The following is a 27701-nucleotide window of genomic DNA, read 5'->3' on the forward strand; positions in this document are numbered from 1 at the left end:
AAAAGGAAAAGGAAGGCATATTGTTATTCCTCCTGTTTACTTATATATTTTACATATATAATATAATATTATCATGACCCTGCTCCTTTACTGATGAGGAAACTAAGGGTCAGAGAGGTTAAATGGCTCTCTCCAAACCTCAATAGCCAGTGAGTATTGGGGGCAGACCTAGGATTTAGGGTCCCTGTGACTCCGAGCTCAGTGCTCTTGGTGTCTCCAGAGAATGAGGCCTATACACTGAGCTTGTCTAACTAAAGCATGTGGGAGGCCAGGCATGGTGGCTGACGCCTGTGATCCCAGCACTTTGAGAGACTGAGGCAGGAGGACTGCCTGAGTCCAGGAGTTCAAGAAGCGCCTGGGCAACATGGTGAAACCCTATCTCGACAAAAAATACAAAAATTAGCCAGGCATGGTGGCAGATGCCTGTAGTCCCAGTTACTTGGAAGGCTGAGGTGGGAGGATCACCTGAGCCGAAGAGGTCAAGAGGTCAAGGCTGCAGTGAGCCATGGCTGTGCCACTGCATGCCACCCTGGGTGATAGAATGAAACCTTATCTCAAAATAAAATAATAAAGCATATTGGAGCAAGTGGTATAATTTCTAGGGCTAAGTCTCAGCCAGCTGCCAGCCACCATGGGCCTTAACTCATGACAGGGTTTCGTCCCTATCATTCGCACTACAAGGAAAGAGTACCCCAGAGCAGATGTTCCCCAATCACCCTGGGATTCCTGGTCTACAGGATAATGGGGGCCTGAGCTGACACTTTTAAGTGTTCAACACCTAACAGCCTGTGACTTTTCAAAAACAGAAGTCTAGAGATGTGATCACCCCACATATTTGCATGGTTTTCTGAGCCCTTTCCTGCTCGTGATCTCATCCAACCACCCTGACAACCTTAGCCATACATTTAATTGGTTCTTTGAAGATTTCTGGGTTTCCAGAGTCAACCTGTTCAAACAAAATACCCCAAGGAAGGGATAGCACCTTATACTTTTATTGGCTCACAGCTTGGCAAGAGTTGGCAGCTGGCTGAGAATTAGGCCCTGAGAAGGAAACAGGATCAGGAGGGATTGGGAAGGGGTCAAAAGGGAAAAGAAGAATGAGACGGGGAGGTAGACATGCCCCGATGCCCTCCCAGAAGCCCACCTCACAGCTTTGCAGAAAGAGGTTCTAAGCAAGCAGAAAGAAGTTCCCAGCTCCCCCAGCCCCCCTGCCACCCCACCAGCAGAAAAACCAACTTTACCCATGAGGGCCAAAGGTAGAGAGGAATAGAAGAAAAAGAGAAGAAAAAGGAGAGATGGGAAGACAGAATAAACCAACCATCAGAGGCTCTTCAATCTTAATTCATTTTATTCTACAAAATGCTACTCAACTGAAAGTGGAAATGCTAACCCCCCTCCCCCAAAAAAATCGCAAGGGAAAGAAGTTTTAATATGTTCTTTCTTCCATAGCAGCAAGCTTTTTCTAACAAGCTTTCTTTAGTGCAAATACTGTAGGCTTGTATTACATATAGTAAAACAACAAAACAACAACAACAACAACAAACACCACCAGAAAGGCTTCCAAACAAAGCTACTCCTCAATTTTCAAAACTATACAAAGATTTTGAGCTTGCGGTTCTGCCTGGAAGGTCTATTTAGGAGACTCTCCAATGGGACCATTTCACCATTACTTAAAAAAAAAAAAAAAAAGTGCCCAGAAAGGTAATTAAATTCCCCATAGAGCCATATGAACCATATACAACTTGTTTGCCTCCAGAGTCTTACAGCTGACTTTACTCCACATCATTAACATATCTCAAATACAGATGCACAAAGCTTATTTTCTACTATACACCAAAATACTATATATATACACATCTCCCACGGCAGAAAAGACACCCTGATACCCTACTCTTTACACAAAGTCAAATATTTTCTTCCTCAAAATCAAGTAAACACAAACTAAAATAAATGGAATAAACTTTTAATCATACAGAGAAAATAATTTTTGAGAATCAGGACAGGATCTTCCACTGTGTTCTCTTACAATGTAGATGTCTTGGCGACCACTGTCCCCAGAGGAATGAAAATCCACCTTTAAAAACAGAACCTTTTATACAGTTTATACAGCACAAATCACAAATCACTTTAGAAACAAAAATGTGTTATCCTAAATTAAAAAAAAAAAAAGGAAGCGAGAAGAGAGAGAGGAACGGAGTATTTTAATGCTATCAGTTTCTATTCAGGCTTGATACAACATAAAGAAGATGTAAACATTTAAAATAAATAATAAAATAAATGTCAATTTCTTCTCCCCCTCCCTTTCCCATAACCCTCTCAAAATTTGATCCAGCCCCTCCTGAACATGTCGTCAAGCATTGGATAAATTAAACCCCTTGGTTGATGTATGGCCAAAACACTAGAAGCATAAGAAGATGCCAGATTCATAGTGGGATGACTGGGTTTCCTTTTAAAAAGCTATAGGACACAGGCACGCCTGGAAATGTATACACACATGCGCACACACACAGCCCAACCTGTCAATAAATAGTGAGATGCTGGCTTTTTTTTATGAATGCCAAAACAACTCAACAAGCAGAAGGTAGCAAAGACTCCTTAAGTTTTTTAAAGAAAATTCACACATCACATATTCTATTGGTCCCCAAATTCTGTAAGGACTTGGGTTACCCCTCTGACCATCTGAGGAGTGCACGGGAGCACATGGTGGGGTAGAAGGAGAAGTATGGAGTGGGAGAATATTGTAGGGGATAAGTCCTTGAGAACAAACATCAGACTGAAGGCAATCTTACCTTGGATCTTGAAGACAGACCTTCTCACCTCTAAGCGTTTCTGTTTATCCGTTACTTAGGGGCCTTTTATAAAGAGATGTCCTCATCCCTTAGTCTCATCCTAAGGAGGATCTATATAAAAGCGCCTAACACAGTGCCTGGCACATAGTAGGTGTATTCTTTTCCTTCCTAAAGGGGGCACAAAGATGTCTGATCAGGAAAGGAAATCGACCTGAAAGTTAAATGGCGAGATTGCATTTGCACTGTTGGTCCATCAAGGAAAAGAGAAAAAAAGTCCCAGTGCTCCAGACAATTCAACCACACTTGGAATCAAGGGAGAGGAGAGGGAGATTCCTTTCCCCAAAGCCTGAGAAAGAGAAGCAGCAGCCCCAGACGGCTTTTGACTTTGAGATGCTTGTGTGACACACCTGGCCCCCAACACAGGCAGAATGATGTTTGACTCTGAAAACCTCCCCAGTGAATTCTCTGCTTGGAGCCGGCTCCAGCAATTTCCTAAGCCTCAGCTGGGATCTCCTCTCCTTCCTGTGCCAGCAGCTTCCCCCATTCAACTGGCCAGGGAGAGGACTATTCGCAGAAAGACCGGCCAGGAGGCCAAGAAGACGGTGTGTTTTACACGAGCTGATCAGAGCGCCCGCCCTGTGCCGTCCCAGAGCTGCCTGCAACCCAATCGGAGTCCACACCTCCGAGCTGCCTTGCAAGTGGAGCCACGAGAAGCACAGAAGTTCCTAAGCCAAACAGAAAGGCAGCCCCAATGCAGCTGTTCCCATAGCTGGAGCCATGGAGGTGTCTGGTGATTCTGGAGCAAGGGTGTGTGTGTGTATGAGAGAGAACTTGGAGGGCAAGCCATAAGGAAGTAAAACTCAGGATATGCTCACGACTTAGGTGTGAATATTCAGTCTTCCCCAAATCAAATCACCTCTGACTTTGGGGAAGCTGAACGACCTCCTATGACAAAGCCTGGGGGTCTTCACAGGGAACGTAGCTCAGAGTCCTCTTACAGTCCTGTGTGTTGGCTGGACGTTTGCCTTCTGCTGGTCCCAACACCAACACAGCTTGAAATCTGAACTGAAGCCAAGTTGTGCCTCAGGAATTTGTCCAGCCTGGCCACAAATCAGGCTGTGACCTGCACGGGGATCTTTGCTGCACAAAATGGGGTATAAGGGGGCTTTTAGAAATAAAAGACAAGAAAGCAGCTTCATTTAAGAAATATCTATATGCACAAAAAAGAAAATAGCTCCTACTTGGCTACAAATACCACTTGAGATGATTACCCCTGTGAGAGCTGAGTGCACCCCAGTTTTCTTTGCCCATCTCCTGCTACTCCTGGCTCACTCTGCTGCTGGGATTCATCTCAAGCCAGAAACCCAACTGCCCAATCTTCTTAGAAGGGTCCCTCCCAGAGCCCCTGGGAAACCGGGAGAGGGGCATCACAGCCAAGGGATGCAGGAAATAACATTTTTAAAGTATTTTAAACAAAATCCTTTTTCTTTGAAACCCTCCTTTCTGCATCACTTGTACAGGTCACTTCCAGTCCCACTGGCCCATGTACTTTAAGCATACGGCTGTTCCACTCTGTGTGTCTAGTGCACGAAAACAGGTCATGTTCATGAAATAACATGCGAGGGAACAGCTGTGTGAATGTGTCACTGCTTTCTCCACGGGGGATCTTAATTGATCTTTCAAACGAGGATACTGTGACCTCTAGAGCTGAATCCCCAGCAGCAGAGTCTTTGCAGAGCACAAGCCCCGCAGAGGCTGGTTCTGGCCAGGAGCTACTCCCTGGATTCCTGTCAAGGCCCTGCCGGACAAGAAACTCAGCAGGAGCCATACCCTGGGGAGAAAAGGCTCAGAGGGGTGGGCATCAGGGACCCTGCTGAGCTGTGCTCCTGCTGGAGGTCAGGGGGACCCTTCCCCAACCCCGTGAAAGGGGGCAGCTCTCCTGCAGTGGGAAGCAAAACATCCTATCTCCAATTCCAGCAGCCAGAAAGATTCAACAGACAACCAGGAATGGCGCATGAGCCACAAGCCACAGCGACAGCTCAGGCCAGCTGCTCACAGCTTGCTTGCTGCCTGGGCCAGAAGAGCGCACTGGGGTGGGGACAGGGGAGTGTAAAACAGAAAGCACTTGATCCAGCAGGTGGCAGATGACCACAGAGGGCAGGAAAGGCCCGGTGCCCTGCGGGGAGGTGAGCAGCCAGGACAGGCTGAGCGGGTGCTGGGGCAGCAGCTGCTGCAGACGCCACTCCAGTGACGGCCTCCCGCCTCCCTCCCCTGCCTCTCCATCCTCGGCAAATGCTTCTTTGAGGCTTGGGGAGGGGCTGCCTGGCAGCATCTGGGGAAGGTCCAGGCCCACGCTCATTAAATCTCTGTGGGTGGCGTCACCCTGAGAGCCAGGGTGGGGGAAAGGCGGAGCCCGGCAGGGACTTGGAGTATAATGTGTGGCTCCTAGGGAGGGATGCCTCCCTGGTCCGGAGAGAAGGGTCCAGGGGCAGAATGGCAAGGCAGTAATTACAGGAGATGCCCTACTCAAGACACCAGGTGAAGGGAAGCTGGCTAGGACACCCGTGTGGCTTTGTTGGCATGATTCCTGGCCTGGTAATTAGGCGTTTGGCAAACCCAACCTGTGCCCCACTGTCTCACTCACACCCTGTCTTCTGGCCAAGCCGTTCCTCCAGAAGCCGTCTCCGAAGGTGGGCAGGAAGGGTCCTCTGAGCCTCCCAGTGATGGCAGCATCTCCTTGAGAGCTCAGGGAGCCCCGCTGGGAGTTCTGGAGATGATGACTGGGAGGCGTCAGGGTAGGGAAGGCTCTGTATTGCACTTTGTCCCCTTCTGGACAAGTCAGCCCCAGCAGAAGAGTCACCTGCTGCCCCATCTCCAGAAATGAAGAGCTTTAATATTCAGACCACCCAGATGAAATGTCATGGCAAATTTGATAAAAACCAAGAGGGAGTGAAACTGACACTGGGGGAGGGAAGGGTCAAGTCGAGGGAAGGTAAAACCAAAAGGCACTGAGCATGCGTGGTGGGGCAGGGAAGGACACCATCACTCCAGAGACAGTAGGGTAACAAAGGGACAGGAATGGTCCAGGCCAGCTTCAGGCTCTTCAGAAGCCAGAGAGATGTCCAAGTCTACGAAACCGAGTTCTCCAAGGCTTTTCAAGAAATGGGATTTGCTTGCAAGATGAATGAGGGAGGAGGTCCCATGGCTTCTAAGAGATCAACCCAAGTCTTCCAATACTCACTGCTAAGTCCCACCTGGGTCCCCCAGAGCCAGGAAGCTCCCTGGCAGGTCCCCCTCTTGCCCTCACGGCCCTGGAGCGCTTGAAGGTGCTGGTCCCTGGGAAGGAGGAGCGAGGAGGACCCCCTCCGGAGCTGGGGAGGGAGGTGCACTGGGTTACAGAGCCAGCAGAGTGGGGGAGTTCAAGGAGTCTGATGATTGGTCCCCGCTGCTACTGCTTCTGCGGTGAGCCTTGGAGCAGGATTCGGAGGGAGATGCGGGCGACTCCTGCTCCAGGACGCTAGGATAGGTGAAGACGAGGTTCGAGGTGCCCGGAGTGACAGCAGGTGTGGAGGTCACCACGATGGGGGTGTGCAGGGGCTCCTCGCCGTAGAAGCCCCCAGCAATGCTGATGGGCTTGATGACAGAGCGCTGGGCCTTGTCCAGCCCCGCCGACGAGGACGAGGGGCTGTCCTCTTCCAGGGGCTCCTGTTTCACCACTACAGCGCCCACCGAGCCACCCCCACTGCGCATGGGCTGTAGCCCAGGGGCTGGGGGCGATCGGCGCTCCTCGGGGCTAATCTTGCACACTGGGCCGTGAGCCACCAACATGAACTCCAGCTTCTCCTTCTCCTTCTGCAGCTCAGCAATCTCCTTCTGCAGGCCTGACTTCTCCTCCTCCAGCTCCTCTGTCTCCTGCCACGGAAAGAGAGGGATGTGAGGGACAGCAACCTGCCAGGGACCAATCTAGGCAGGAAAGAGAAAACCAGTAATGTTCTCAGACACTGTGAGAGCAGAGGCTCACACACCTAACCACAGACCCCGCTGGTCTGAGTCTCTCAGTCACCTGGAGGCTCAAGATTCCTTTCATTTCCAAAGAAGGAAAGTCAGCTTGGAGAGGGGGTAAGACAACAACTGCAGCTGCCATAACCCAGCACCTACTTTGTGCAGGGCACGGTGTTAAGCATTTCAGAGATGATCTCATTCAATCTTCCAGGAGTTTTTTGGAAGCAGATGTTATCATCGCCCCATTTTGCAGATGAGGAAACTGAGGTTCAGAGGGGTTCTGTTAATTTTCCAAAGTCACCGAGCTAGCAGGTGGGGTAGCCCAGATTTGATTCCCAATGTATCTGACTCCAGGGTCTATGTTCTATGGCCTTGGTGCCAGGACTGCCCCCTCGGTACCCCTGAGGGGTGAGTACTGCAGAGATCTGCATGGAGAAGGGGGCACGGAACACAGCTCTACCCACCTCTCTCCTTCTCTTACTCCCCAACCCCATGCCAGCCCACCTGTGGATGGATAAACGCTAAGCCCTAGGCTGCTAGAGAGTGGAGACTTTGTCATGCACACTCCTGTATCCCTAGCACCTAGAACAGTGCCTGGCTTCTCAGAAGTGCTCAGCAAATCCCTGTGGGATTATCACAGCCTCTCCTCCTCCCTTTTTTCACTCCAATTTCTTTTTTTTTTTTTTTTTTTGAGACAGAGTCTCGCTCTGTCTTACCCAGGCTGGAGTGCAGTGGCATGATCTTGGCTCACTGCAGCCTCTGCCTCCCGGGTTCAAGCTATTCTCCAGTCTCAGCCTCCCGAGTAGCTGAGACTACAGGCACCTGCCACCACACCCGGTTAATTTTGTATTTTTCATAGAGATGGGGTTTCACCACATCGACCAGGCTGGTCTTGAACTTCTGACCTCAGGTGATCCACCCGCCTCGGCCTCCCAAAGTGCTGGGATTACAGGCATGAGCCACGGCGCCTGGCCTTTTGCTCCAATTTCTTAAGCACATATTTCAGGACTCCCAGAACCCTCAGAGAACATTTGGTTCAGCCACCACGCTTGACACAGAAGTAACGTGACAGCCCGAGAGGGCGTGTGAGGATGCCAGGGTCACCCCGCGAGGACCTCAGCCCCCTTCTTTCATCCCCAGCCAGAGAAGCAGAAGCGAGCAAGTGCACGTGGAGGAGCCGCTGTGGGAGGGGAAGAGGTGTGTGTCACCAGCCTCCTCCCCACGTTTTCCCTAACATGGATTCCTGTTCATCAGTGAGGACATACGGGCAAGGGCTTCGTTCAGCAGAGGACAGCATATTCCGGAGTGAAAAACAGTTTCCGTCTGTCTCAAGGGTCTGACGAACGTCATGAGCTTCTGAGAGGCTTCCTGTGGAGGATGTGGCTCAGGGGCCTGGGTGGCTGGGTCAGAGGGCGGGGGAGGTGGGGGAGGCAGGGGAGTAGGGTGTGAGGCCTCTGGGAGGAGGGAAGGAAAGTAGAGGAGCCTCAGGGGGCAGGGCTATTCTGAGGCGGGTGGTGAGGAGCGCCACATGGGGCACAGCTCCTTGAAGTGCCAATCAGAGAAAGGTTAGTGGTGGGAGGGCCCGCTGAGGAAGCGGATTGTGGATCTGCCTCACCTGGGAATGAAGAATTCCCACTCATCCTCCCCGGCTCTAACACCTCCGAGGGACATTACTACGGGCATCACAGAATTCACGCAATTCAATTCATTCAACACCCCAGAGTGAGGGCTGCAGGACAGAGAAAGACAAGCCTAAGCGGGTGGATAGTACCTGGAAACATTAACTCAAGTGAGGGGATGGGCCAGGCGCGGTGGCTCACGCCTGTAATCCCAGCACTCTGGGAGGCCAAGGCAGGCCTCCCGAGGTCAGGAGTTCGAGACCAGCCTAGCCAACATGGTGAAACCCTGTCTCTACTAAAAATACAAAAATTAGCCGGGCATGGTGGCAGGCACCTGTAATCCCCGCTAGTTGGGAGGCTGAGGCAGGAGAATGGCTTGAACCCAAGAGGCAGAGGTTGCAGTGAGCTGAGATCGTTCCACTGCACTCCAGCCTGGGCGACAAGAGCAAAACTCCATCTCAAAAAAATTATAATAACAAAAAAGTGTGAGGGGATGTTTTCCAAAGCCCCATCCTGGGCAGTCACTGTGAGGACCACTGACAGAGTCTCTCTTATCTCCTCACTCTGAAAGCATTCCACTGGGGAGAGTCAACCCTGGCTCGGGGCTTCCTCCACACAGCACATGGCCCTTCCTGCAGGGCCAGGCTCTGAAGGGAGTTACGTGACGTTGGTCAGGTCAAGCTTAACAGAGGGAAGGGCAGGGCTGCGGGTCCCCAGGTCTGGGCAATTAGGCGGCACGGGAGAGTGACTCACAAGAGCAGCATGCGGTACCATGGCCACAGCTCTGAGTTCATGATAGAGGTGGGGAACCCGCCTGCCCATAAAGGAAATGAGAAAACCCCAAGGAAATACAACCCGGCTGCCACGTGACCTATCTCCATCAAGACTTCTCCCTGGCCCAACCCAGAGTGCTTAGGCCAGGCTGGGCCACTCCTGATGGCGGCAGGCATGGGAGTGGCTGGAACCTTGGGAAGCAGCCCTGGATGGGGCAGGTCTGGGCCTGCCCTGGCTCCCACCCTCCATCATCCCTCACCCAGGAGCCCCCACAGTTCTGTGAGCAGAGAACACTCAGGTGCTGCGTAAAAACTGTGGCTAGCACCCCCACAGAAGGTTGTTCATTTCTTCCCTCTGGGCCCTGGCTGGTGCTAAACGCCACCTCCCTCTCTCTCTCTCTTTTCAATCAACACAATGCTGACCCATGTGTCCAAAGGAAGGAAAGCTCTATCTCCACTGACTCATCTGTAGGGCACTTGTGGGTAAGGAGACAGCTGTGGGAGAGAGGATCAGGACCCCTGGGGCTCTCACTCCAGCCCACCCAGAGGTGCTCCCACCCTACGCAGAGTTCCTCACCGCCTGCAGCTTCTCTGTCAGCTCCCGGCGTCGGTTCCGGCACTTGGCTGCAGCCAGCTTGTTCCTCTCCCGCCGGATGCGACGCTTCTCCTCCTCTTCAGGAGACAGCTAGAGGCCAAAGCCAAGGATCATGATTAGAACAGAGACAATGGTTCACAGTACTTTTTTAAAACTGTATTTTAAGTAAGGCAAGAAGCCCTTCTGGAAATGGAGAAAGGAGGAGGAAGGGCAAGAGGAGCATGGCTGGACTCAGAGGCCCCAGAACATGTGGATCCCTGATGTCTGGCTGCCTGGGAGGGCTCTTTTGAGCTGAATCTGCCCCAGAAGGTGATGTCCAAGTTTAAAGTCCATGTTTAAACAGGACAGCAATGGGTCAGAGATTCACTGGCCCAGGCATGATGGCAGCACCTATCACATCAGCCCTGATTCAGTGCTCAGGCCAGAGAGGAGGAGCTGGGAATGCTTCTCCAAGAGTCCCCTCCTGCCAGCCAGGTGTGGCCCCACCCACTTAAGCAGCTTCTTCCAAACCCTGGCTAATTACTCCTCCCATCACTCTGCCTGCTCTGCAAGCCTCATTATCCCCATTTTGTTAAGTAGCTGGGCCTGGAGTCCCCACACAGGTTAAGAACCACCCAGGGGGGAATGTTATGTTGCTGATGGGAGGGCCAAGAGTGCCACTCCACTCCCGATTTCCTCTGCCAATCCCAGGGTGCCAGCTGCTCACGGTTCAACCCCAGGTACTCCCCCACATGCCTGGTACAGTGCTAAGTTGGACAGGACATGCAAAAGGAAGAGGAGCCCCCAGCAGGTAAAATCCTGCTGCCCACCATATCTGTCCACTCAACAAGTGAGCACCTGGTTCCATGTGCAAGATGAAGTTCTAGGGGCTTGGGATTTATCTGCGAACCAAACAAAGGAAGATTCCCCTGCAAAGAGCTTAGGATCTAGCTTCTTCCAGTGACACAGTTAGGAATCTGTCACTCATACCAGAAAGCATGAACTCTGCTCTACTGAGCAGGGCAAATGCTCTGGTTCCACAGAGCCCTGCAGAGCTGTGACCCCAATGCCTCTCTCAGGCAGAGGTGACACAAGGAGACGGCTGTGGGCCAAAGCAGAAAGCAACACAAAGGGAAAGCCCACCCATTCAGTTATCAAACATTGACTGCACACCTACTAAGTGCCTGGTGCTACACTAGGAGCTTAGAAGATCTCAAGGGGAATAAGACCTGGGTCAGCTCTCACAGGACACCTGGGGGCAAAATCAAAGCTACTTTTGGAGGAGCAGGGAGAAGCTACCCCAAGGAGGGATACTGCCTGGATTTCAGGTCACCCCATGAAGGAAAGAGCCACTGTCCTGGTTGGGTCCAAGTCAGAGTCCCACAATGCTCCCTTTAGCCCTGGAGGTCTGTTGCTGTGATGCTTTGAACAGCAAAGAGAGGACAATCATCACAGCACCAGAGAGGACAATCCCATGCCTGTCACACAGAGGGGAGTCCACAGCCCGGCTGAGGTCATGAGGCCATTTGGCCAAGGCCCTGGATACTTCCTGCTCCTAAACCTGTCTTGTCTTGAGCCCAGCAGAATTGCCAAGAAAGCCTTATGGCCCTGCTGCAGGCCTGGGTTTAGGGCTCACCACTGAAAGGGCCACCGGGGCTCCCCTTAAGGCCCAGGAAGCCCCCTAGATCCCTCGCTAATGAGGGGCAGAAAAGAAGGAGGCTGGCCTTGACCCAGTTCAAGCCCTCCTTCCCCCTTGGCTGCTTCTGGACAACTTTTGGCCTCCTGACTGACCTAAAAGTCTCTCCCGTGACTGGTGAGGTGTGGGGCAACTTGTGGGAGCTGTCGACATAGGAAGTGTTCAGGGGCGGTGAGATCAACATGGTTCCAGCTTGAGTGTGTCAGCAGCACCATGTACCCACCCACAAGCCACACACACCCTCCCCTCCCCACCTCCTCAGAGTCGCCGCCACAGGGCACAGAGGGAACCTCCCAAGAGGAGGCCTATGAGGCACCAGGCCGGCTCCGGAGGCAGGCTCCTCCCTAGCAGGGAGGCTGGGGGAGGCTGGGGACGGCCGGAGTAAGCTTCAGAGCAAAGCCCTGAGGGCTGGGAACCTGAACAGCCAAAGTTCTAGGCTGCCACTGCCCAGGCTTCCTTAAAGCTGCTGGGAGATGTGTGAATTCCCAACTGATGTGGGATGAAATGCTCCTTGTTCTCTCCCTCCCTCTCAAAAAAGGAAGGAAACTCTCCAGACAGATTGTATGAGGCACGCCTAGGTGGTGTGGTGGGAAAACCACAGGGCCAAAGGTCAGGAGAAGTGGGTTCCAGTGCTGGCTCTGCTACTAATTCACTGTGAGACTCTAACAGGGCCCTTCACCTTTCTGGGTCTCCATTTCCTTGTCTATAAAATGGGTATAAAGGGAGAATGAGAAAAGATGGTCTCCAAAGTCCCTCTGGATACAAATTTCTAAATTTGGTGTGAGGTAGGCCCAGAAGAGAATGGAGAGCGTGGTCGGGAGTGGTGGCTCACGCCTGTAATCCCAACACTTTGAGAAGCTGAGGCGGGCGGATCACCTGAGGTCAGGAGTTCGAGACCAGCCTAGCCAACATGGCAAAATTCCATCTCTACTAAAAGTACAAAAAAAATTAGCCAGGCATGGTGGTGCATGCCTGTAATCCCAGCTACTCAGGAGGCTGAGGCAGGAGAATTGCTTGAACTGGGGAGGTGGAGGAGGTTGTAGTGAGCCGAGATCATGCCACTGCACTCTAGCCTGAGCGATAGAGCAGGACTCCATCTCAAAAAGAAAAAAAAAAGAGAGAATGGAGAGCATTCAGCACATCCTCAGGCTTTGTGGTCCTGCTAGCCCCAGAGAGTACCTGGCAAGCCTGGCTCTCACTCAGGATCACTTATATCCCAGAAGAGTCCAGCTCATCAGTGAGTATAAGGCTTTGCACCTTGGATTCCATGAAGGAAGCCTATTTATAAAGGTCCTTACAAGCATGGCTACTGCAATATTTACAACTGCAATTATAGAAAGCAACTGTGAGGAGGATACTGGCCACTTGCTCCAGCAGCAGAGGCCCAACATGCAGCTGTGAATCCATTACAGTGTCTAGCAGACACACCTCCCCAAGTGGCTCTGCACCGTGGTTCTGCCATTAACAGAACAAACCAACAAGTAGTGGATACAAGACCCAGCTTTGTCCTCGCAGGAGCAGAGCTCCTGAGAAAGCTTCCAGTTTCTTGGTGTGGTGATCCCTGTAATTCCAAGTATCCTGGGGTCTGGATCTACCCTGATCCACCGGGAACCATGTTTGAAAGGTCCGTATATTGGAACATTGTGGCCCTGGGGATCACAGGGTGAAGATGGACAGTGGTTGAAATGAAGAAGGGTTCCAAGGCTGTCACTGGAATAGTTTCCCAGGATAACAATTCATTTGAAAAAGGGATTCCACTGCTAAAGTATTTTTCCCTTCCCTGGGCTCAGGGTGGCATAGCCTTGGAGAAAGAATACTGCATAGGGGGTCCAGGGAACTGGGATCTAGCCCAGACTTCCCCACTCACTGGCCGAGTGGCCACACACAGGTATGTCTGGCCCTTGCTTGTATCATCTGACATGGGGGAGAGATGGGGCTCTCTGAGGCTTTATCCCATTCTTTCTGGAATTATGCATGATTCTGATTTCCCTTTCCAAGACCAGGGAACTTGGCACTGCCCTGGCTTACTGCTGATCCAGGCAATGAGCCTCTTGAGTACTAGGTAGGTGCTGCCTAAATAGCAGAGCCCCCCTTCCCCATTTTCTGGCTTCCCTCCCCAGCCAGGTTAATTCTTTCTCAAAGCTGAGCCCCTTGAAGAGAAAAGGGCTGATGTCTGGCCTCCCCTGCCTCATCCTCCTGTCCATGCCACTGAACAGACTCCTAAGGCCCCAGAGTTACTGCACCTCTGGAACATGCATTCCAGGCCCTTGAAATGGGCTCCTGCTCCGAGTTGGAGGCCTAGAACACTGAGGAGGAATGGGAAGTCGTGGGCAGTACCGACCCAGAGCTTGACCCCGTAGGTCTGCTGGGTGCCTGGCCTGCACTAGACCCTGGGAGACAGCTAAGGGATAATCCTAAAAAGCTCACAGCCAGGGTTCATTGGCTGCTTGTCCCATGGCCCTTTTGCCAAGGATCAGAGAAGGATCCTGCTGTGGGCAGGTCGTAATGGTCCTTCCCATCTGTAGCCAAGTCCTGGCTTGCAGGGACCATGATCCCCATTTTGTGGCTGAGGAAAGTGAGACTCAGAGATTCTAAGGGACATAAGCGAGATGACAGAGCCAGCCTGAGTCTTGGCTCTCCAGCTCGGCCTCCAGTAAGGGGGATGACGTGCTCTTCGACCCCTAGCTCCCTTGTCTCCCCTGCTCTCAGAACATTAACCCTCCCAGTCTGCAGAAACCCGTTCTGTGTTTCTGGGGCTCTGAAAGCCACTGACGTGGCTCCTTCCCACTGGTCTGAGCTGTACCTGCTCATCTCTCCTCCTGCGGCCCACGGTGGTGCCAATGGTCTTGATCACGCCAGGTCTTGGGAGGGCCATGTGTCCAGGGACAGAGGCCAGGCCCGGCAGGGGGCTGTAGGGGTGCGAGCGAGGGTACGGGTTGGACATGGAGGTGATCACTGTGGGCTGCACCATCCACTGCAGGTCCTGGCTGGTCGTGATGGCGTTGATGGTGGGGATGAATGCACTGCCTGAGCCAGGCATATCTACCCGGAATTTCTGAAATGAGGAAAAAAAATACAAATGAGCCAATAAATACTAAGCTGAACAGGATAGTTAATAATAATTGAACAGAGCTGAGGCAAAAACCAGCACAGAGCAGGGTCAGTGTTTGAAGGGCAAGGTCAGGACCCCAGGTGGGCCTAGACAAGTCCTGCGCATCCAGGAATCAAGGGGGGAATCTTAATTATGCCTGGGGCTTCACGTCGGATCTGCTCCCTGACTGGGGTCCTGAGAACTCCATCCCCAGGTGGCTCAGTGAGGATACTGTCCTATTCCAAATGACTTCCAAGATAGACGTGGTCCCCAGCACTCACACTCGGCAGGCCCTCTTGGCAGCTCTCCAGGATACACATCTGCAGGATGTGGCACCTGGGTTTTTAAGCCTCTGAGTCGCCTGCCAACTGTTTCTCAGGGTACCAGCTCAGGACACCTTGAAGGGATTTGCACACCAGTAGCCTTGGACCAACAAAGATCACCAAGGGAGCATACTGTGTCTGCCTTTGTCACTTTCCAAAGAGGTTCAGGACAGAGCTATGACTCCATCAGGGCACAGCCAGGTCCGTGAAAAGATGTCCTCTAACCCATGAGACTAACAAGTAGCGGCATTTGCAGCCAGACATCCCTTGCTGTCCTTGTCCCTCCTCCCTTCCCATCATCAGCATCTTGCTTGGGGCAGACTGGCTGAGTGTGTCTCTCTACCCAGCTACATAGGCATTGATCTATGTTCACAGATGTTTCTGTGGGAAACTCTGGTGCTGCTAGTGCAGTTTTCTCCCTGCTTCTTAATTTATGCCCAGACCACGTTGCAGAGCTCTCTGGAACATGCTGCAGGAAGCATTCTATTTAAAATATAAGATGATGACAGAGTATAGAAACTAAAATGGGCTGTGCTCCTTAGCAGCTGGTCTTGACCTTTCTCCAAGGCAGCTACTGGAAACTGCAAGAAGCGGGAAGGAGAGAAGAGCCCCCTACTTCCAGCTCTTCAGAGGCAAGTCCCCCTAATGGAACCCAGGTGAACCTTCATCTTCAGATGACTCCTGTGTCCACATAAAGCTTCTCCAAGTAGTTTCTTCCCCACTTAAAAACTGGGTGAGATGATGACAATAGCTAACAACACTTCCTGGGCACTTACTAAATGTCAGACACCATGTCTTAACTAGATTATCTCACTAATTCTCCCTCTGAGTGAAGAACGACCATTAGCTCCATTTTAGGGACAGAAATTTAGGCTTAGTGAGATTAAGTAACTTATCCAAGGCCACATTGCTAATAAGCAGCGGGGTCAGGATTCAAACCCAGTCCAGCCTGACAAAGAGGCCAGAGCCCCTGAACACAGTGGTATACAAGCTCCTTTTCCATTGCTTCTTTCTTCCTCAAAATCCAGCCCTAAGTGCTGGTTATCCACCCCCACTGCCCTCAGACAGAGTGTCAGGTCATCCCCTGTAGACCTCCCCTCTCACAAAGAAGGTACCACAGGTCTGTCTGGCCCCGAATGGAACCCCACTATCATTAGCATGGATGCTGTAGAACCCTCCCTATGCTGGTCCAATCAGACCAACTAGGATAGAAGCATTCGCAGCAATGGAAGCTGGCACCACCATTGTCTTTGCCTTGTCACAACATCAGGGTTCCTGCTGTGTAAATAACACATAGAATACCTCACTACAGCTGACAGAGCTGGGGACCCCTTCTTGCTCAATTCCCTGCTATCTGCCTGACCCTAGTCTGCATGGTGGAACGGCTGCCTCATCTCCCAGGCCACCTCGGGGGCCCAGGCCAAGGGCTTCAGTGAAGAGAGCTGCCCAGCACAATGGATTCTGGGATTCTGGAGGAAAGTTACCCAGTGCAATGGATTCTGGGGTTTGGGAGGAGAGCTGCCTAAAGCAATTGGTTCTAGGATTCTGGAGGAAAGTTACCCATTGCAATGCATTCTGAGATTTGGGAGGGGAGCCACCTAGAGCAATGGGTTCTGGGATTCTGGAGGAAAGTTACCCAGCACAATGCATTCTGGGATTCGGGAGGAGAGCTGCACAGAGCAATGGGTTCTGGGATTCTGGAGGAAAGTTACCCAGTACAATGCATTCTGAGATTCAAGAGGAGAGTTGCACAGAACAATGGTTTCTGGGATTCTGGAGGAAAGTTACCCAGTGCAATGCATTCTGAGATTCAGGAGGAGAGCTGCCTAGAGCAATGGGTTCTGGGATACTGGAGGAAAGTTACCCAGCGCAATGCATTCTGGGATTCGAGAGGACAGCTGCCTAGAGCAATGGGTTCCAGGATTCTGGAGAAAAGTTACCCAGTACAATGGATTCTGGGATCCCGTGAAGACAGCTGCCCAGGGTGATAGATTCTGAGTTGCATTTCTGAAGGCAAAGAAAAGTGGGCTTTTTATCAGGCGCTGACTGAAAAGCAGCAGGTGTGTGCATATGAAGGAGGGAAGAGTGCAGTGAACAGGAAAGCATCCAAGTGGGAAATGATCTTCAAGGAGGAAAAATGGCCAATTGGGGCTGGGCTGTGAGTAGGCAGAGTCGTGAGAACAGCAGGCATGGCTGAGTGTGTGTAGAAGCACCAAGTCCCAGACAGCTATTTTTTTCCTGAGCTGCTGGATGGGAGGGGCGGGGAGTCAACACTGCACTCGGGGTCAGGAGGCATGGGGTTGAGGCCTGGCTTAGCCACTGAGTGCCTTGCCCTGGGCTCAAGGACTCAATTCCATGGATGTAAAGGGGAATACTCATCAAACTCACTGCACTGTCATGAGGATTAAATGAGTAGCTACTTGTAATCACAGGCTATAAAAGCACGCCAGTGGTTCTCAACCCTGGCTACACATTAGAATATTCCAAGGAGCTTGTAAAAAACACACTAATGTCAGAGCCTCGCCATTAGACCTCTAAAATAATTGGTTTGGGGCAGGGATCTGATAAGCTTTTTTTTTTTTTTAACCCTCAAGGAGAGTCTGTTGTGCAGCCAGGGTTGAGAAACATTACTCCAAACCAATGGAAGGTCACCATCACCACCACCATCATCATTAGATGTGCCTGTGTACTCTGCACAGGAGGCTCCGGGGAGAAGTGCCAGCTTCCCACTCCTGGGAAGCACCCAACTTTTAAATTCCATTTCTCTCCCCAAGCCAGGTTCTGGGTTTGAAATGCACCTGAGGCATTCAGCACAATGGTTTGATATGACCCCCTCCTCCATGGGGAAGCTGTCAGCTTTCCTTTTAGGAAAGCACCTAAGAAAGTCACTCCTCATTCCAACAAATAAAAGTGCTCCCGTTTTAGGCTTGGGGAACCCAGCAGAAAATCTGAAGCAAAGCTGAGGGACAAAGACCCCTTCAGAATAAGTGGATGCCTATTAGCCCCTCTGAGGCCCTCTAGTCCACCCGCTCTGGAGGGCAGGTCCGTGGTGTGTGCTCCCCGGTATACATCAGCCAGATTCCTCGCAGCAATGGCTTGGTCTAGACAAAACAAGACAGCAATAAAAACCAGCCAGGAGGTAATGACTGCCTCTGAAACGCATGTACACCTTGTTTCAGACAGGAGGCAAAGCCATCTGGATAATACACTGTCTCTAAACTGCAAGGAAAACAATGTCCCATCCCCAGAGGGGCCCGGGGCTCTGATAAAGAAGGCTTTTGTCTCCAAGAGGAGCTTCTCTGGGAGACACACAAAAGTTTCAATTAGATCTGGCAGATGGGTCTTGTCTCAACTCCCAGCATGTTATTCAGAAACGTGTTATTCAGACACTGGGGTAGGAGAGAAGAGGTGAAGTTAGGAGTTTGTGGTCCCAGAAGTTAGCCTAGCATTCTTCTATGCCAATAGACCCGAGAATCAGCCACATGTCACACTGGAGATAAATCGTGGTTCTCTATGGACGAGTTAACACTAAACACAAACCAAGATAGAGCTGCTCAGCTGGGGGCTACAGGGCAGTTTCAAACCTGCTGCATGCATGCCAGGAGTGTGCTGGGAGTGATGGGATCGGGAGAGGTAACCCAAAACCTCACTCGGCTGCCTGGGGCTCTGTAGCCAACATGTCCTCCTCAAGGACACTTTGAAGATGCTGGATGCCTATGTAGCATTCCAGCCTGGCAAAGCCTCCAAATATTTCACTGTGTCACCCTGTCAACTGCGGGGTGGGCAAGAATGCCTATAAAAGGATATAGTGGTCCCCATCCACCTCCTGGAGCAGAGTTTAGCAAACTTTTGCTGTGAAGGGTCAGACAGCAAATATTTTAGGCTTGGTGGGCTATACGGTCTTGGCTGCACCTCAATTCTGCCACTGCAGTGCGAAAGCAGCCCTAGATAACATGTAAACAAATAGGCATGACTGTGCCACTGTATTTTATTTAGAAAAATACTCAGGACATAGTTTGCCAACCCCTGTCCCAGAGGTTCATTCTCATCTCCCATGCTCAGGTTGGAGGGAAACGAATACAGAGGAAATAAGAAGGCAAAAAGTCAGAACTGAGATGTTCCTCCAACCCAGGTAGCCGAGGAGACGGGCTCTCACTTATCAGCTTGAACCTCCAGACCCTGAGCCGACGTTCAAACCCTTACAAGCCTTGTGGTCTTTGGGCATGGAAACTCCCATCACCCTGCTGTACCCTGTTGCTAGGGTGCCACCGGGCTGCTTAGGAAGGATGCGTGTGCTCCTTCCACTGCCAATGAGAAAGACGGCCGAAAACACGGACCCTCTAGGGCCACCAAACCTCAGCAGGTCAGAGAAGTTCCCTCCACAACAGTTGCTGATTTGGGAAAACTGCCTCCTGAGACTCTATACTGGAGCCTTGGCTTCAGCTATGAACCCATGGCTTTTTGCTGACAGGTATTGGAACTAGGGTTTGGGCCCCTACAGGCCCGGATGGGGCCGAGGGCTTATCCCAGAGACTCGTGAGTGGGCAGAACTGGTATGTGAGATGGAAGTCAGGGTTGGGGTTCTTGGCCCAGCCCCTTGGCCAGGCGATTCTCCATCAGATAGATTTTTGTCTGGGTTATCAAGCATTCAAGCCATGAAGCCCTGTGGACTCTGCAACCTGCCTTGCCAGGCAAGCAGGTATGATTGAGTGTATCTAGGAAGGGACTGGGTTCTTTCCCTTTACGAACCCTTTCTTTAGATTCCCAGGATGGAAAAGGGACAATTCCAACATCCTAGAAGATTGGCTCCCAAGAAGAGAAAAGGATAAGGGCACAATCTGTCTCATACCTCCCATCACATCCCCACTGAGGTCCAGTTTAACGCAAATACTCTGTATTTTTACTGAACCTGGGATGTTCCCCAAAGCCTTCCATAAGGTATTTAACCATTCTTCACAGGTTCTGCGTTGAACATCACTTTGACCTCTGACCTTTCATTCCTCTCTGAAGAAATACCACTATGTCACAATGGAAACTGTTGCTAATAAGTTGTGATTTCCCGAAGCGTTACAGTTTATAAACGCTGTCTTAGGTGACTCGCCTCCCTTCAGCCTCCACGCTTTCCTGGGTTCCCTTGAAAGACTTACTCTATCCTCCTCCACCTGGCTGCCTGCCAGGGGGAAGAGAAGCAGGGAAGGAAAGAAACAGAAAGAGAAGGCCTTAGCCCTCGTCCAGGCTCCCCAGCTGCTTCCCTGCCAGGGCCCTTTTGGCCAGAAGCGCCACTCCAAAGCACTGGGGAATTCACTCCACTAGTCTGTGGGCCCCTTTGGAGCCCCCACAGCTCCCCGGCAGCTCTGTACTCCATGGGAATGACACGTCCTCTCATCCTCCATTAAAGCCACCAGAAGGTGAGCCTAGGAAAGTCTCACTGCCACGGGACAGGGCCGAGAGACCAGGTGGGCCAGGAGAAATCTTATACCTTCCCTCTCTGGCCCAGGGAGTGGAGAAGGGATAGAATTACCAGATGGGGTTTGGAACAGATATATTTGCCTCAATCAGGGCAGCTGCTGTCATTTTGAAATACTGTGGCCACCAAAAGACACCACATACAACATAGATGAGACATATCCACAAAGTAATGATGCTATTTTTTTCTTTGTTTCAACAAATAGACCAGAACGTTCGTCTCCTTAATTCTCACAACCAGTATCTTTATTCCTATCTAACAAATGAGAAAAAAAATCCAAGTTATTGACGGCAAAGGTGCCTGCTTTGGTGTCCTTTGTCGTGGGCATGCTCTCCCAGGTAGACTCTAGAGGCCTGCAGGACACAGGGTCACACCCTACACTTTGGCCTCAGCCTGATCATCCAGACTTGTATGTCAGACTCGGCTCCAAAGAGGCTTTTGGTAATTTCCAAATATCAAATTCACCCTTCAAAGGACAAAGATTTGTTAGTAGGGAGGATTTTCAAAAGAATACGCTGAAAGCAACTGCAAAAGAGGGGGTACTGCAAAACCTTTCTGAGTCTGAGCATAGCCGCAGCATTCAGATAAGCATTTAGTCTCCTCAAGGAAAAAACAAGGAAGGGGATGACAGTGATAAGGATGAATAAGTTCTGCTGTGTTTGTATTAAGATAGAGAAGAAAAAAACAAGTCTCCCAATTTTACCCTCACCTTGAATAATAAGACAGGCAGAAGCAGAAATAGGTAGTGGAAATGCACTCAGCGTTTTGGATAGGAAAATTCAAATGCCTTTCAGACAATACATGACTGCTATTTCACCCCATTCCCTTTGATGAAAAAGTGAAGCTGACTTCCACCATCAAGAATCAGCGGAACAGACAAATTCTTGGGATAACATTTTGTTTGATCCTAATCTACAACATCTGTAACATCAAGGGGGAAAAAAAAAGCACCCAGACCCTTAATCTATGCCTCCCACATTCCCACCAACTGAACAAGCCCCCTCCTAATATAAGCACATAGGAAAACATGCCTTGGGAATTTGAACAAACTGTGAAGGCAACCTAATGAATAGACAGACATCAAAATAGGAAAAGAAAAAAGCACTCCTTTTTTTATATTTTTTTATTATACTTTAAGTTCTAGGGTACTTGTGCACAACGAAAAAGCACTCCTTTTTTAACCAGGTTTTATTTAGAAGAAAACAAAAAAGAAACTCAAAGTCAAGCAGTTCCTAGTTAACCGCGGTTAAATATGTGGCATTTATTTGTCCCTCATTAAAAAGAAAAAGCATCCTAAGAATTCCAAACTCACCAATTTAACACTCTCTGGGACTGGAAAAATACATTCCCAAGATAGTTTTCCTAAAAATTTCCCGTAGAGGGCAGTAGAGAGGTATGATTGAGGCTAGCTTGGGAATCACAGTCATTTCTGGTAAAAGTTCTTTGATGTGAGGAATGTCCCAGTCTGGTACAGTTGGCAAAAGTTCACTCTGGGGAATTTTGTGTGTGTGTGTGTGTGTGTGTGTGTGTTTGTGTGTGTGTGTGTGTGTGTGTCTTGGGAAGGGGTGGTTGAGGAAGAAGAGTGCTAGTCTGGTATTCCTTAACTCCAAAAAGGAAATACTGCCCTTGATTTATTTTCACAAGTTATCTGAGAAACAAATAGCAGCCTTGGAAAAGTTCTAGGTCTTGTTTTTGTTTTGTTTTTTCATTAAAAGGGGGCCCAGCTGATGAAAACAAGTTATGAAATGACCTATGTTTGTGTAACTGGCTGGATTGCGTAATGCTCAGGCCCTGAAACCGTAATAGTCAAGCAGCCAGGCAGGGCATATATCTGGGAGATGTTTTCCTAGGAAAGTTAGGAGAGAAAAAACAACAGCAAAAAGAAAAATCTAAGAAGGGGAGGTGTGTGCAACGGTTACTGACAAAACAAAATCACCAATGACCAACCTTTGAGATTAAAACTATAACTGGAACAGGAAATATTTTTCATGCCTCAAGTTCCTGCCATATATAAGAACAGAGGCTGTAACAAAGACTAGTCTGCTCCCCCCACCCCCAAAGTCACTGGAGCTCATGGCCATGTATTAAGATCCAGCTTCATGAAGCTAGAGAGGACGGGAAAGCTCTGGGTTGAAGAACTGGCAACAAACTAATCAGGAATATTGGACCCCCAAAAGAGAGAGCTGAAAAAAATAAAATTCACTTCCCCAAAGAAAAAACCAGAGAACTGTCTCATATGGATCGGTCCACTGAGATGCCATAAAAGAGAAAGGCCCATCCACTAACTGCCAGGAAAGTCTTCCAGTACAGGAAGCTGAGAGAAATAAAGGGATTACAGGTTTTATCTGGTATGTAGTAAAGTTACCTTGAGCCCAAGATCGGGCAAGGTCATAGCATAGACTTGTGGAGGAACAAAAGCCTCTGAGGTCAGTCCTTAGGACCACAGAACAATTTTGTTCACAGTTGGAGCAATGACAGAAAAATCCACCAGTTCCTCCTCGTCCCCCACCCAACCACCACCACACCAAGGAGCGGACAGGCCAAGAAACTTGTCTCAAGTGGCATTACCTTGCCAATCCCTCCGGTTTGAAAGGCGCCTCACACACTGCCGGGCCGAATGGGCAGGCGTCTATGCGAAACCCCGTGCACTGGTTATTGCTAATTGCAAAACACTCATGTGTTACAGCATGCTAGGAATTAGCCAACAGCTGCTTTTTGCTTCGGTAATGAGGCCCTATTACACTCTGCTGGACTGAGTTCTCTTCCTTCTTCCTAGCACTGGTTTCCTGTCTGATTTTCTTCCAAAACCGGGAATTGCCTCCGCTCACATCCTGGGCTCAAAGCCCTAGTGACACAGATTATTCAGTTGGGGCACTGATGTCCGGTCTGACTTCCCTCCAGGCCCCAGGGTCTATGCTAAACCAGGCAGTGAGATTGTAATACTCCAATGATCACATTGGGGAATCACATTGTGATCCAAAGACACATTAGGGAAAAGAACAGAGAAGAAATCAAAAGATCCCTTCCTGATTTCAGGGAGGAGGAGACAGACAGGCGTTTGGGGTTTGTTGAACGGGAGACGGAGGGAGTGGGTACAGACTTCAACCTATTCCCTCATGATGTTTACATTCAACACAAACCACTAGCGGGGCTGGGAAGCAAACATAATCAACAACTTTTCGGATATTAAACTCATCACCTTGGTGCTCATTACGAAGGGTGCATTGACTGCACCCTCAATGAACAGACTAGGCTGTCTCTACTGTGGGTGCTTATAGGAGCACCATGGGAGGCAGAGGGAAGGCAGAAAAGCCATTTTGGGGACTCACCAGGTATAGGGAATCACTTTGGAACAAGGGACCCCCCATCAGATCCAAAAGAGAGCCACGTTCCAAAATTCTTTCCAGCTGAGTCCACCCCTCCCTGGAAGCCCACCCCAGCCCCTTCTAGAGGCCAAGGCCACCGCCTTATGGAGCATCCCTTGCTGCAGCCAACTATGCTAGACTCCACAGATGCTGACCACGGTGGGCTTCATGTTGTATCGGGCCTGCGTTAACCCAGCTCTCTCTCGAGACAGAGCGGGTGGGGGAGCTGCAGCAGAGGGCAGGCACGCCATCAGCACCCCCCCCCCCCAACAGCACCTTCCTGGTATTTATAAACACAAAGATCACACGCACAATCCCTCCAGCGCAAACCAGTCCGGCTGCTTTAGAAACAAGTTGTTTTCTGCTTCCAGAACCACCCAGGAGCCTGCGTGATGTCTCTTCCCCCACCCGACCCCCTCTTCTCTCTGCCGGTCTCCTTGCTCCAGGTACCCCCAGACCCTCAAGGTGCTCCTTCGTTCCTGGGGGGCAGTGCAGCCTCCTGTCCGTGATCCTTACAGAAGACGGGTCGGCGGGGGGGGCAGGCAGGCAGGCAGGGGGCACACAGGCGGCATGAGCCAACCAAGGCTGGCTTCTTCCTTCCTGACCTTCGCACCTGATTCCCAGAGCGGCAGCCCTCGCCCTCGCTCCAGATTACTTGAAGGAGTCCAACCATGTTTCTGGGTCCCCAACCCCTTTCAGAAAGGAGCTAAGACTGATGGAGAACGGGGAGGAGAGAAAGAGGGCTTTCCTGAAGGAATAGGGTCCCAGGATGTCGAGAGGTGCCAGTGGGTGCAAAGATTTTCTTGTCTGTCCACCACCCAGAGAGAAGACGCGGGGCAGGGGTGGGGGGGGGGCAGACACGGGGGAGGGGGAGTAGTTCTTGGAAGGAGGTAACAGGCTCCTGGTAGGGGGCCTACAATTCCAGGAGTTTATCTGGGTAAAATATAATGTGAGAGGAAAAGGGCATGTTGTCTCTTCAAGCCCACTCCCCAATCCCCTAGTTTAAAAGGGGGTGGGGGGGAAGGGGAGGACGAAAATCCAGAACTTACAACGGTGGCCCGTAGGTATTTTCTCGCCAAGAAAAAGAAAAGAAAGCAAAAGAGGCAGTGGCGGCGAGAAGAGGGCAGGGGTCCGCCCGCGCCGCCAGGTGCACCGGGGCCCGCACCTACCTGCTGGCCGCCGCCGCCGCTGGAGTAGGACTCGGCGTGCGCAGGAGAGCCGCTGCTGCCCCGGGACGAGGTGTCAAAGTTCCCGGGATAATCCTGGTACATGATCCGCGGTGGGGGCCGGAGAGGAAACAGGGTGTTTTTCTTCCCCCGCCCTCGCCGCGGCCGCGCACCGGCTGCTGCGCGCTCGTTCGTCCGCCGGCCGCGCCGCGGGCTCTGGGCTTCGCTCCTGGGTTTCTCCCCCACCGCGGCGGGCGAGGACAGGGAGGCGGCGACACCTCAGGAACAGCGTCCCCCGAGCGTCCCTTACAGCACTTCTTTCCGGCTCTGCGAGCGCCGCGGGACCAGTTGTCCACCCGATCCCTCCCTCTAAAAAGTCGGCGCGTCTCTCGGTCCCTCCCCTGCGCGCGCCCTCCCGCCCCCGCGCGCAGCCGGAGCTCAGCGGGGACCCACGGCCCAATCAAAAATTGGAAATTAAAAAAAAGATTAGGAGCCCAGCGAGCCTGGCCTGCCAGCCCCGGGGACCCCCGATTTCAGACAGGGCCAAAAAGGCGGAAAGAAAAGCTGTCCGCTGGGAGAACTTCTGTTTTTTCCTTTTAGAAAAGGAGCCGGAGAATAAACTTCCCGTGGCCGACTCGCCGCCGGAGTTTCGGGGCGGTTCGGATACTTGACTAGGAGAAGGCGGCGTGCGCCCGTCCCGCGGCCCCGAGCGCGCCAGGGGGGACAGCGGCTTGTGGGGCTCAAGTAGAGCTGGCGCTGAGAGGGACGCGGCCCCGCTCCCCGCTCCGGCGCCCAGACCTGCACCCCTTCCCCGGAGCCCGCTCCCGGACGGGCCCGCCTCGCCCGGCCGCGCCTCTCCCTCTCTCTCTCTCTCTCTCCCTCTTTCTGTCCCCGCCGAGCGCCGCTCGTTCGCTCTCTCGCTGGTTCGCTCGGAGCCCTAGCGCTCTGCCCGAGATGAGTCACTACAATGGCACGAGTTCAACTCACACTCTTTATTCTCCAGCCCTGTACCATGTGGATTCACTCACGTCAACCCCAGACTCCACCTTGCAGGGAGGAGCGCACGAGGAGGCGGGGGGAGGAGGCCGCGGAGGAGGAAGAGGCGCGGGAGGGGAGGAGGCGGGCGCAGCTCTCCCCTCCCAGCCCCGGCTCCCGGCCGCGCTGACGCCAACCGCGCACCCCGCGCGAGGAAGCCAGGCGGTGGCCCGGGCGGGAGCGGGCGGCACGCACGGTTCGGGGGCGCCGAGGCAGCCCCGGCCCTCCCCAGTCCCCCGCTCACCCCCCGGGCCCAGCGCCCTTGGTCTGTTCCATTGGCGCACGTTGCCAAAGATGGTCATTTGCGTTAGAGGACGCGAGTGCGGGTTTCCTCGCTTTCGGGTGACGTGGAGGGAGAGGGATTCCCTCGCCCGCTCCCGAGTGCGCTGCGGCCTCTCCCCCGCCCTGGGAAGGGGCTCGGGGCGGGGCCCCGAGAGCGGCCGCGCGGGTCTCAGCTCCGGATTTTAGAAAATAATCACAGCCCTGACGGCGAGACGGGCGGTTCGGTGCGGCGCCACCGGGAGGCCGGGAGCCGGGCGCGCAGAGCCGCTCGCAGGGAGGGCGCGGCTGCGCGCGGTCGTAGGCGCCCTCCGCGGCGCCGCCGAGTGCAGCGGGCGCGCAGGGTGCCCGCGCCGCCCTGCGGCCGGGTCTTGGCGGGGCACGGCGCCGGGCGGGGCTGGCCTGCCTATTTTTCCCTCCGTGGCGGTCTGCCTACCGCTTCCCTTTTTGTTTTTTGTTTTTCATGTTTTCGGTCCTACAGTTAATTCGTTAGGAGTAGCCTTGAAGATGAAATTAACCAGTCAAGACATTCCGGCCGCCCTGTACGCCGGGCAATTAGGACGCATCTAATAAGAGTAATCGGGCGTTTATAAGCAAACTCCAGACTGTTACGAATTTAAAAAAAAAATAGCCAGCGAGAGGGTGTGCCCCAACGTTGTCGTCTTCAGCTGTTTTGGAGCGAAGTTCAGGGCGCGGGTTGCCGGACATTTGGGTCCTCCTCCCTCGCTGGGCGGGGCTGAGAGGGGCGCGGCGCAGGGTACAGAGCACAGACCTTGGAGCAGGAACGCCCGGCTACGCTATTTACGAGCTGTGAGATCTTGGACGAATTCCTTAACCTCTCTGGGCCTCAGTTTCCTCCTATAAAGTGAAGGAGTTTGGAGACATGACCTTAGGCCCTTCTCTGCTCTGGAGCTCCAATCCTTCCGCTGAGATGATGGTGTGTGTGAATGGAGAAGTACTGTAGCGGAAGTCAGGGAACTTAGGTTTTGGTCCAGGGTCTGTGTTAGCCTCAGTTTACCCAATTCTTAAGTAGCGCCAGCCATCTGTACCCCACAGGGTCCTTATGAGGACCCAATGTTAAGAGGTGTTGAGAGTCCATTGCAGACAACTCGCTGTGCACCGTCACACAACTTCTGTCCTCAGTTTCCTTATCTGTAAAGTGGGGGTGTTGGTAGCAGAGAAAAATAGAGCCGGGAACGCGAAGCTTTCCTGGGGCTCTATATAAAGCGCTGGCATTTCCGGGACGGCTGGCGGCATCTGGCCGCCCCAAGGGCCCCAAGATACGGTAATCCCAAACAATACTCGGGGTCATTGTTTACAGCTATAAAACACATTCTGTCCTGAACGCTATCCCCAAGGACGCGCGCGCGTGCGCGACGAGGCGAGGCCAGCCAGACTCCTCGCACCTCCGCTGCTGCCCGCTGGACAGAGTCCCCAACTCCGCAGGCCCAGGAGAGGGGTGTGGGGCAGGCGGACGCGCGCGCCGGCCGTGGGTGCTTTGCTTTTTTCTTCCCCCTCCCCA

The 27701-nt window shown here is 52.1% G+C and overlaps 1 protein-coding gene across 4 annotated transcripts; it reads right to left on the reverse strand.

Moving 5' to 3' along the window:
* Positions 1–1947: 1947 nt before the first annotated feature.
* FOSL2 (FOS like 2, AP-1 transcription factor subunit) lies at positions 1948–25880 on the reverse strand. Of its 4 annotated transcripts, none has more exons than XM_009442218.5 (4): positions 24869–25880; positions 14257–14508; positions 9761–9868; positions 1948–6752 (listed from the first exon to the last, which is right to left on the reverse strand). In XM_009442218.5, the coding sequence occupies exons 1-4, from the start codon at positions 24968–24970 to the stop codon at positions 6183–6185; spliced, it is 1032 nt and encodes a 343-aa protein (XP_009440493.1). In that variant the 5' UTR covers positions 24971–25880; the 3' UTR covers positions 1948–6182. The 4 variants fall into 4 exon arrangements, with proteins under 4 accessions (XP_009440493.1, XP_001160962.1, XP_063645281.1 ...); XM_001160962.6 differs by having other exon boundaries at positions 1948–6701; positions 24869–25866; XM_063789211.1 differs by lacking the exon at positions 24869–25880 and adding an exon at positions 22903–24040 and having other exon boundaries at positions 1948–6701.
* Positions 25881–27701: the final 1821 nt, after the last annotated feature.

This window comes from Pan troglodytes, chromosome 12 (assembly GCF_028858775.2).
Source record: "Pan troglodytes isolate AG18354 chromosome 12, NHGRI_mPanTro3-v2.0_pri, whole genome shotgun sequence".
Taxonomy (NCBI): Eukaryota; Metazoa; Chordata; class Mammalia; order Primates; family Hominidae; genus Pan; species Pan troglodytes.

Coding starts and splice junctions, on each gene's coding strand:
- FOSL2 (XM_009442218.5), bottom strand. CDS start 24,970: ATGTACCAGGATTATCCCGGGAACTTTGACACCTCGTCCCGGGGCAGC. Junction 14,509..24,868: donor GCGGCGGCGGCGGCCAGCAG/GTAGGTGCGGGC, acceptor TCCTCATTTCAG/AAATTCCGGGTAGATATGCC. Junction 6,753..9,760: donor TGACAGAGAAGCTGCAGGCG/GTGAGGAACTCT, acceptor TTTCCTGCCTAG/ATTGGTCCCTGGCAGGTTGC.